Source organism: Ambystoma mexicanum, chromosome 13, assembly GCF_040938575.1.
Source record: "Ambystoma mexicanum isolate Mex_15411 chromosome 13, UKY_AmexF1_1, whole genome shotgun sequence".
NCBI classification, from domain to species: Eukaryota; Metazoa; Chordata; class Amphibia; order Caudata; family Ambystomatidae; genus Ambystoma; species Ambystoma mexicanum.
In genome coordinates, this window is record NC_090938.1 from 766,201,632 (window position 1) to 766,212,887 (window position 11,256).

Sequence of the window (11,256 nt, forward strand, 5' to 3'; positions counted from 1 at the left end):
CCTAACCTAGTGAGTCCCCCAGCAGCTTTGCTGGATTTCTGGAGTTTGTTTTTTCCTCCTGCCAAGAGTGAGACTCTTTTTCTCCCACTCTTGGACATGATTTGTGGTGTTCCTTTGAATGTTAAAGTGTTTTATGGGCTATGGGGATTTTTACTCCATAGGTTCTCATGTGTTTTTGCTATGTGTGTTACACAGCACCCTCCGTGCAGTAACACAGGGGTGTCCTAAGTGACCCCCACCATAGACTCCATGCCCTGGGACTGACTACTGTCTCCCAGGGCATGTAAAGTCACCATTGGCTTTACTAGTCCCAAATTACTAACAGAACCAGTACAAACCATCATATTGTGGAGGTACTGGTAGGGGCAATTCGATTGCCCCTGGGTCTGTTGTTCGAGGGGCACTGTCCCGTCCCCCCTCGTCGAGTTTTGGCTGGTGGCAGTGGATACTACTTTTTATATTCAACCGCGAATATATCTCTATGGGATTTTCCCATTTTTCGAGGCTAATACTTTTTAACATAGCCTCTAACATACCGCCGGTTTATTTATTTAATATTAATTCACTGGTTGGTATTTTCTGCCAAAACTCGGTTTTAAAATGGCGTTTGTGTTCGCCTCTGTAACTCCACACCAAAGGTCGAGCCCTTTGTTCCACTTTTGGCGGGCTTCTACACAGAAGTCCTCCAAAGTGGGTACCACAGGGGGGGTGTGGGAGGGGGTTTAGGCACCTTGGAACAGGTTGCCTTGCCAACTCAGGTCACACTCTTGTGTGATTGGCCCAAGTGGTGAGCCAACCCGCTCACCACTTAGCATGTTTGATTGACAGCTAGGCTGAATGAATGGGGGTTTCTTGCATAAAAGCAGGGCTTTGGGGACTGGAACTTCAGAAGTCGCCACAGGACCTGAAAATCCGAAGAGGGAGAAACTGAGCCGACCTGCTACGACGACACCACCGGTGGAGCCCTCATGAATCGACTCACCACTTCCCAACGACAGAAGAGTTCTCCCTGCTGGAGAGTCTTCTTCCCTTGACTGGCAGGCACAACCAGTTTACCTTCTTTCTCGCATCCCAGGACGTCTAGTGGTCGAATTGCCCATGTCAAGCACCCCGGCAGCCGGATAGCCACTTACCCTGCACCGCGAATAAAAGGACCGCTCCTTTTAATTGAGAACTCCGTGGCTGGTTTCTTCCCTGGCAGTGCAACGGACTCCTGTTTTCCTCCACGACGAGATCCTCTCTTGCCCCGGACGAAGCACCGACTTGCACCCGCTGCCAGGAACAACTGCCCCCGCTGGAGCGTTCTCATCATTTTAAGGTACCGTGTCCGCCAGGCCTCCCTTTCTAAAGATTGCTACAAGGTAATAATAATCCCTTAACCTTCTGGACTGGGATGGCCGCCTTGACCAACTAACTGGTCCCTTTCTTTGGTCCAACCCTTTTACGAACCTTGTGCGAGACTTTTTGTGCACGTTCAACCGTGTTACCTTGGACACATTTCTACCGGAGCCTCTTAAAGTGGGTCCGGCCTTTTGAACTTTGACTCTACGGTTTTAACCTGCCTTTTCCTCCCCTACTGTTCTTCTAAATGTGTTGAGATCTGTTACTATCTTTGCTCTGCCGTTCCCTCCCTTTTTAACTGATTGATTAGAGTGTCCTCTTCGTTAAGAGCTCACCGCTGTCTGAAAATAAGTGTTGCTTTTACCTAAGAGTTGTGTATTAATCGTTGAAGGGAGTGTATATCTTTTAGTGACCATGTCATTGAACTGCTTGATATTGGTGCCAGTGTGTTTTAACTAGATGTGTTTTAAATAAATAATTATATCTCTTTTACACCAAGCTCTGGTCAGTGTTTGCTTGTTCTACTGTGTTCTTTTCACCTATTGTGAATACTCTGTATACTGCCTAACTCTTCTTGAGGGAAGTCTGACTGCTCAGCCACAGCTACCAGGTAAATCTGTGTGGTACAGACTGCTACCAATTGGGTTTACTGCCAACCACCTGTAGTCTTGAATCTTTTGCAGTGGTCCCAGAGGGAACTGCACAGGTTTCTGCCTAACAACCGGCCCATCACCTTACCAAAGGTCTCTCCGAACAGGAGGCCCTGTGCTCCTTCCCCCGCTTCATATGATGACAAATCGCTCAGCTTTGAATCTATCTTGAGCAACAGCCTTTTCCTTCTTTCTACCGCAATGGCACAGTTCGCGTTTCCGAGAAGACAGACAGCTCTCTGAGCCCACCCTGCGAGGGCCTCAGGGTCAACCTCTTCTCCTGTGCCCTCTCTGCGAGGTCCATAATCTTGGCGAGCGGACTTGCCAAATCCAATACCTTTTCCTGGCAACTTTTCCAGGATCTATCAATGCCCTTGCGTGGGTCTTTGCTCGTTTTTGATACGAAGGTCAGCATTTTCGGGTCGAGCTTGGGGGCTTCCGCCACTTTACCCGGTAGGTCTGGTCGCGGACATTCCGCTCGTAGACGCTGCCTCACCTCTTTGTCTAGAGGCTTGCGCAATCTTGCTGCCATATACTGAGCTACCCGGGGGAATGGTTGCCACTCGGTGGACCTCGGATTGCGAATGCTGTCCGGGTCGAACATATCGTCCTGCACTTCCAGGAGGTGCTTTTCCTTCCGTGCTCTCTTACCCCCACTGGGTCCCGCTCAGTCTACATCCTCTGCCTCCTCTTCCTCTTGCGAGGCCTGGTCATCTATCAGCTCTTCTTCCGAGCCTGGGTCCTCTCCGATATTGTCATCCCCTGGAGTGGGGGGTCATGAGGTTTGGCACTGCCTGCCTTTGCAGATACGCTTCTTTAAGCTTCGCGAAAGCATCAGGCACCTCTGAGGCCTTTTCTACCGCCTCTTCCAATGAGCCCCGGGGGTCATCAGAGGCCTTCCTCTTAAGGGCTAGCTTACTCCCCTTATGTCCCTCTTTCAAGGGTTCTGTGGACGTGCGCTTACAGAGTCTGGTGCTACTCTCTGGCTGCGAAAGCATGGCTTCCAACGTCTCCAGCCTCTCCTGGATGGGTCTCACCCCCTCTGCCACTGCGTCAATAAGAGAGCTACCCAGCACTTGCTTAAAGCTGGCAGCGAGGTCCTGCGACTGCTCCTCCTTGCTCCACTCGAATTCTGACATTCTCTCTGCTGTGCTGTGTGCCTAAAATACCTGTATCAGGTGTCTTAGCACGCCCACTGCTCTCTTGATGTTATTGTCTTAATTCTATATTTTTTTTTTTTTTGTGGCTGCACCTCTGTAACTAGTCTGCTTTCTGGCTCCTGCGAGGGATCCTCGCTGTCATTGCGCCGATCTACTGCTATTCGCAGTATAGGGGGTTCACAGCCCCTTGCTCTTTAATGCACCTGGGCACGATGGTTGATAGAGCTTTAAGTGAGTGTCTTTTCACTGAATACGGCGCGTGATCTAAATGATCACTGGAATCTCAGATAAAGAAACAATTATCTCCTGGTCTCTGTATCTGAGACGCACGTACTTGCGAATCCCAGCGCTGCGGGTAGAAAATGAGCCTGGAGCCGCTTCGCCTTATCAAGCACGACTCGTTGCGCCTAAACCCCTCCCACCCGCGGGTGGGGGCTAGGTCTTGGAGCGGAGCGCTCTGCGTCTCGGGCGCGCTCGCTTCGCCCACCCATGGGTGGGGGCTGCCGGCGCGAATCTGTGTTTTAATTTGGCGCGCTGCGCACTCGAGGGCGCCGGCTCCTCCTCCTCAAAGGTGGGGGCCGGGCTCCGCGAGTGCCGGGCGACCGAAACCTGTGAGGCTGGGAGAAACCCCCGGGGTGCCGGGAATACGGCACGGGGCCCCGACAGCCTAGGGCCCTCAATCTCTCCTGAGAAACAAATAAGTAACGAAGTATGCAACTATCTCGTGTCGCTGGTTACGATGGAGACAGCTAATCTTGCGCGCGAGCGCGCGTCCATAAAACAAGTAAATTATACTATTCATAAATGCTGAAACAACATTCTCTCACGCACAACACCCTGTGCTATTCTCCTAAGGGTTATTGCTAGTCTCTAAAATGAAATTCTCCACTCTCACACAGTCACTTTACCACTGACATACGGAGAGGGAGAAAATGGTACTTATCTGCTTGAAGAGCAGTAAAAGAAGAGGGGGAGTCCAAGCACAGGAAGTGGAATGTGACTGGTGGATAGAGCATGGACTACAGCGACTCATGGATGTTGTAGTTTTGGAAAGGAGAAAAGTTTTGGTTACACTTATGTTTTTATATGTGTTTTGTTGAACTGCTGAAGAGTAGAATAAATGAAGATGAAGCATAATGCTCGCCTCCAGTCTTGTCATAGAATTGTCCTCTGAACAAGACTACCATCAGAGTGAACGCCCCATTCTCGTGTGAATGTGCTAATTGCATCTCATGCTACAAGTAACAATATCTGCATCACTGTTCCTCATGTCAATCCACTTACCTCTTTCTCTTTCCATCGTTCCACCGTGCGCACTTCTGTGACGCTCATGAAATGAAACTTCCCTGTGGCAATTTCAATGTCTGAGCCCCTAGACTAGAGCAGGCAAGCTCGATTCCAGATAGGAAAACGAGGTCACAGGATATTCTCTGACATCTTTTATGCCTTTATCTCAATAGACAGTTAGCTGAAGACCCCATATTATGTTATAAAACCATGCAACTTATCATGCAGAATCATCAGGGGAAGTGGCTTGGAAGAATATTCCACATGTTGTTTCATAATGCAGTTCTTGCTCTGGATATCTGTATGTTCATCGTTCCAAAGAAGCTAGGGATGTCATCTCCTTTATCTAGGTGGTCAATGAGATGTGATTATCAAAGTATTGTGTACAATCTAGGATGTACTGATGTTGCAGGAATGGGTTGGAACGCAATTCCATAGTGGGCATAAGCAGAGTATTAGAGCACTGACTATCCTCATTCACAAGAAACATACATTTATACATTTTAAGGCAATGCTCTTCTTAACATGCATAACTAGAATGGAACTATTCTAAAAGTAGGCAAGAAAGTATCAACATTTGTCTTTCCACTGCTTCACTGATTCTAAAATGGCTGCATTTTGTCTTTAATATTCCTCCGCAGAGAACAAGACGTCCGTTATGAGTAAACTTGGTGTCCGTGGTGACAGAGGTGGGTGTCCCATCCCAGGAGAACATGTCTTACCATTCCGCGAGAGGAGGTTCTCCATCAAAGTGAAAACATGGCATCCTGATCAAATTGATTTTCCAAGACATTTACTTCACTTGTTCCCTCCAAAGGGAGACAAGATTTTCTGTTTCATAGAGAATTATTTGGTGAGAAATGAATAAAAGATCAAAATAATTGAGAGATAAAAGTCTGCTGAGCAGTATACAAGAAGCTGGTGATGACGATTTCAGGCTCTTCTGACTTATTATTCTATCCTGGTATATACAATTATTAAAAATGATTAATATTGTCATGCTTTCGTATTGTTAGATGATTAATGCCAATATGTGAAATTCAAACAAACCAATTAACCGCCAATAAATAAATATTCTTTTGATTGGAAATAAGCGATCACATGGTTTCATTCATTTTGTACAGTATTAAAAGCTACAAGCGGCAACAGGGACATGTTTTGAATGAGGTAAAAGAAGCCATGTCTAAAATGGCGACACCTTTCTGAGCCTGCTGATACAGTGAGTATTGTCAATGCAGTGCCATCTCAATGTTGCATTGTTACACTTGAGTTGTGATGCCATTTCTATATGGAAAATTCTCTTTTCTGCCCCCTTTTTGTCAGTCTTTTTATTTGTGAAGCCAACAGAGGAGGGGGGCGGTTGGGGCAGAATTCTCCTTTTGGGCGTGGGAGGGGTTTGTTGGTGTGTATGAGTATATCCCGGGCAGTGTATACAATGAATCATGTTACCCTGGAATAAAACAAGAAATAAGGCACTTCCCATGACCCTTGAGCTTCTGATGGCAAGAAATTCTCTTGTTACCAAACTGCCCCCAGTGCTTTGTACCGTTGTTTTTTTTATGAGTGAGAGTGTGTGTGTGCGCACGCGCTTGTGTGTTCCTGTCGTCTCTCCATGTCTGTCTCTGTCTACGTGTGTGTCGCTCTTTTTGTGCGTTTTTATATATATATATTCAGTAAAAAAACTTTGTTAAAGGGACGTTATGGTTAAGTTACGCTACGAAAAACCTATGAAATTCAGTAAAAAAACTTTGTTAAAGAGACGTTATGGTTAAGTTGCGCTACGAAAAACCTATGAAATTCAGTAAAAAAACTTTGTTAAAGGGACGTTATGGTTCAAAGTAAAACCGAAAAACCCCTGAAATTCGGAAGTATGGTAAGATAAGCAACCATAACTCGCGGCACCGTGCAATACTAACACTAACACCCAGGACATCAAAGATGACATCACAAATGTCATTGATGACATCACATGTCTGACTCTCCCTTTTTTCCCTTTAGTGACATATCTAGGCCACATAGTTTTCTTCAGTAACAGTCGGAAAGTAAAAATTGAAAAGGTACTATATTTGTAGACTTAGGGTCAAGTCACATCATATGAAACATATACATAGCGGAAGATACAGGCTTGAAAGAGAGCAATCCTTTCTGTGCATGAAGATAATCATTATGGTTATCAGCACTTTCTCATAGTTTTATTTTTATTACTCTACCTTACCTGTATATGCTCATATTTGTATACATTGTACTCACTCTCCTTTCCTTAGGGTGCAGTCACATCATGTGATGCACATACAAATGGTAAGTAGCAGCTTTCGAACAGCAATAATTTCTCGGCATAAAGATAATAAGTTAGGTTATGAACTCTTTCTGCTACTACTTCTGCTTTTGTGTTCACTTCACTGTCCCTGTATATGCTCATATTTCTATATGTTGTTGTCTCTTTGTGTTTTGTCTGTAATAATGCAATTATGTATTAAGTGGGTTTTATTATCTACTTATTACATGTTTCACAGTACGCAAAACTCTAATAAGAAAGCAGTTGTCATTTCACTATTCAACATGGCAAGATTTATGCTGCACACACTGCCTATGTTTCTGCATGAGTAGCTTAGTATACTGCATAGAACTTCATAATAGAATGCTATTTATATCAATGCATTGCTTAATGCACTATTTAGCTCATGATATTTATCCCAATGATCCTTGACAGTTTTTGGTCAACATTAGAAGAATCCCTTGTTCAGAGTTTTCATGAAAAGTAAATGCACATGTGATGTCATCAATGACGTTTGTGATGTCATCTTTGATGTCCTGGGTGTTAGTGTTAGCATTGCACGGTGGTGTGAGTTATGGTTGCTTATCTTACCATAACTGCCGAATTTCAGGGGTTTTTCGGTTTTACTTTGAACCATAACGTCCCTTTAACAAAGTTTTTTTACTGAATTTCATAGGTTTTTTGTAGCGCAACTTAACAATAAAAACTTTGACTTTATGTACATATAATATGTAACATACTGAACCCTTTCTTCTGAATTTGACGGTCCGCGGACATGTTCGGACAACAGTACCACCACCTAAAAACTCTGGGGGGTATGTGTAATTGTTATATCATAACATAGGAACATTTAACAAATTCACAAAGCAGCACACATACAAAGTATATGTACTAATACTTAAGAAATGTAACCCATATATGTAACACACTAACCATTCATTTAACCTTTTAAGTGCCAAGATATCTCGTCCTTGGGATTACCTCCACAGTGCCAAGGATGAGATAGCTCGTCATTGGCACTTAAGGGGTTAATTAAGGAGAAAATGTTAGAAGGTTTTGAGTGGTGAAATACCGAAATCACCAAAAAGGCCTTGGCACTCTGGGGGGAAAACCCATGGCAGTTATACAATATGTTTTAAAATGGAATATACCAAAAGAAGATAAAGTGGCTTCCAACATAGTTACCTCACAGACACTCTACAACCAACAGCAAGACCAGACGTATAGACTACTGATTACATATCTCACCAGAAATAGTAAGTGCACTTCTTTTTACTCATATATTTATAAACTTTCTATATTAGAAAAAAAAATATTACTTTTTTGTTTTCTCACAGAAATGTGTGGTACTCTCGACTGGCTAGAGGAGCATTTCCCACGAGAGGAAATGTTAGAAGATAGTCCACCTAATGGTACACAATTTACTATATAAACCAATTAATAAATATTATTTTGTATACATTTAACATATACATTTTATTTTTTACGGACCATACAAAAATTGCAAGCACCTCAGAAGAAGAAGCAGTGGATAACACTCTACAAAATATTAACCAAAAAATTGACCAACTTATGAAAAATGTTACGGATTTAAAAAACTTTGTGGAAGATCACCTGAAACCACCATCAGCACAACATTGTCCCACCTGTACTTGTCCCCCCTCACCATATCCCACTCAGTTAACCCCAAACCCTCTCTATGGACCAAAGCGTTTCGATGACATTTCCTTCCCTTCTTCACCTGATCCCACTTATGTAGAAATCCCTAATTCTCCTGTTTTTGTTTCCGTTTCTGCCCCACCTTCTCAGTCATAAATTGTTTATATATATCAAATAAAGTTACTTTTTTATATTGTGTTGTAATTACTTTCGGTTCTTTGTGATGAAACCAATTTAGGTGTCCACGGACAGCGCGGTTGTTCGGAAATGTTCGTAAATAAACAAAAATGTAACTGTCCTGAGGACACTACATATGTCCGTAATGTCCTTATGCAAGTTGAAAATGTTTTAAGAACACTCATAGTGTCCTGAAATGTTCGTAAATAAACGAAAATGGAGGTGTCCTTAAGAACACTATGCCTGTTCGTAGTGTTTGCTAGCAAGTAGAAACTGTTCTAAGAATACTCGTGGTGTCCTGAATTGTTCATAAATAAACGAAAACAGAGGTGTGCTTGAGACGCTATGTCTGTCCGTATTGTTAGAAAATAAATTAAACTGTGCTAAGAACAAACGGCTGTCCGTAACTGTTCGTTTTATGTGTGACGCACTTTTAATTAGTTCAGGACTCGAACACAGTCCATAGAACATCAACATGCATGCGCAAAACAATGTCCATACATTGGGTGTCCTGCGGACGGCCGCTACCTTAGCGAACATGCTCACGAAACAATCATGTGACCGCGCCCACGCTGATCGTGTGTTCTGAATGCGGACAATGTTCGTGTCCCCGAACAGTTTAAAAGTACATTTCGAAGTAATCCACAATATTTCTCATTAAAAACTCACCATACCACAAATCCCACATACTAATCCTAAGTTTCCACATAGTTTTTGTGACTTTTTGAACCTTTTTTGGTGTTCGATCTGTCTTGCGGATGGCGCGCATGTCCGCGAACCGCGCACAAACATCCCTATATAAGACCACGCCCTAGAGCTCATTCTCATTGTGTTTCTGCCTATTCCACAGAGCACACTGCATTTTGCTCCATACTTTGCAGATTTTGAGATTTCCATCTCCAAGCCGATGACATCCATGGCTCCACTATTGCCACCTGGTGCTACATCTGCCTCAGCACCACCCCCTCCCCCTCCACCACCACCATTTCCCCAAGGGCCTGAAGAGGGGAACAAGAGTGAGGATACAGAAGAGGAAGAAGAGGATGACGAGAATGAGGTAGAGGAAATCCCTACTAGCCACCCGCGGCGTGATTCTTGGGTGTGGCGGTTGTTTACCATTCATGGGAATGGTCCTAAGGCTCGTGCGAACCGTGTCACCTGCAATGAGTGCAAAATGGTACTCAGTCACGGGAGGCATGGTTCGTATAGCTTTGGGACTACGACCATGAAGCGACACCTGAACTCATTCCACACTGGGGCCATTCGCAAGGTTGAACCTTGTGAAGAGCGTAGTAGGTTGATTGCCTCTACTTCATCCTCCGTTGCTGATCCTCTCACCACAAGGAACACCTCTGTGGGACAGCGTCTTCCTCAAGCTGCCTCACAGGCCATACAGAATTCTGATGACCCTTACCTTTCGAGGGTCACAGTTGTATGTATGTACTGTGACACAGTACTCTGCAGGGGGCAGCGACTTCGAAGTGCTTTTGAGACTATCGTCTCAGAGCACGAGAAGACCTGCTCACTACCCAGATAAAACCCAATCTACATCTTCCTCTCTCAGCTCGCCCTTTCTTATCCCTATGGTTGGTGTCCCCCCCTTTACCCTCCTTTCCCCTCCTCTCCCCTCCTCTCCTAGTGTGTCGTGTGTAAAAAACCAAAAAAAATACAAAATAACAAAAATCAAAAAAAATAAAAAAAGGCTCTTTTCAGAGCCGCCTTTCACAAGTTAAAAAATAGAAGTAACGATAAAGAATGCAGGGCCCTTTCTATTTCTTGAAAGTCCGCGGACAGTTCGCGAAAGTAAAAAGAATTGGGGTGCTGCCCTATTGTAACCATTGCATTTTTCTCTGGGAGGAAGTGGTGGCTCTGAAAAGAGCCTTTGGGAAGTGTTTGTATGTCAAAAATTATAAATACTTAACACCTACTTCAAAATGGATGCTACATTTCTAAAAAAGGTTGCAATGCATTTTGTACATTTCTCAGAAAAATCTGATTGCCAGCATAAGTAAGATGGACTCCATCTCTGCGAAAAATGTATGTACTACGAAACATAATATTTTCATTGTGAAAAGAGGACATGCCAAAATCTCTTAGGAAAGCACAAACAGCCTTATTGACATTACGCCTTGCTTTCTCCATTTGTGGACCACATGAGAAAGAACGAAGCCACATTTGTCTTTGTGCAATCCGTGAAAAAATTACTTTGGAGTTTGGAAACATATCCATGATCTTCTGAAGTCCTTCTTTCATTGCAAATTGCAAAGAAATTCCAGACACATGTCCTAAACTGTTCCCTCCACAATGAATTACAATTATGTCTGGATGTTCCTCTATCTTCAAAGTTGCACAGAGAGGTAGCAAGTCCAGCAACTTCATTCCACCCACTCCATGCCAGTGCACTTCCACATGTTGGAATCCAAGATCTATAGATACTCCACAGCTTTCTGCATGCACCTTCAACCAATGTATCCACGAGTCTCCCAAAATCCACACAATCTGTTTTTTTAAACACTCAGCCATAGCTATCTGTTCTTCTCTCAGCAAAAAGAATATCTGAGAAAACCTCTCCTAGCACAACACACTCACTAAACTTTACTGACCAATCCCTTGCTACATTCAATCTCATTTGCATGCCTCCCCACCCCAAATTCCCCGGATGTAATACGCGGTGTCCTAGAACTACCGCCATGTCCGCGAACGTATC

The 11,256-nt window shown here is 43.9% G+C and overlaps 1 protein-coding gene across 1 annotated transcript in view; it reads left to right on the forward strand.

The window, feature by feature from the left end:
* LOC138520541 (E3 ubiquitin-protein ligase TRIM39-like) overlaps window positions 1-5,531 on the forward strand; it is a 258,308-nt gene extending 252,777 nt beyond the window's left edge. The window contains exon 10 of the mRNA XM_069632885.1: window positions 5,080-5,531. Within this exon, the coding sequence (XP_069488986.1) occupies window positions 5,080-5,104 (25 nt within the window). The 3' untranslated portion in view covers window positions 5,105-5,531. The remainder of the gene's footprint in view (window positions 1-5,079) is intronic.
* Window positions 5,532-11,256: the final 5,725 nt, after the last annotated feature.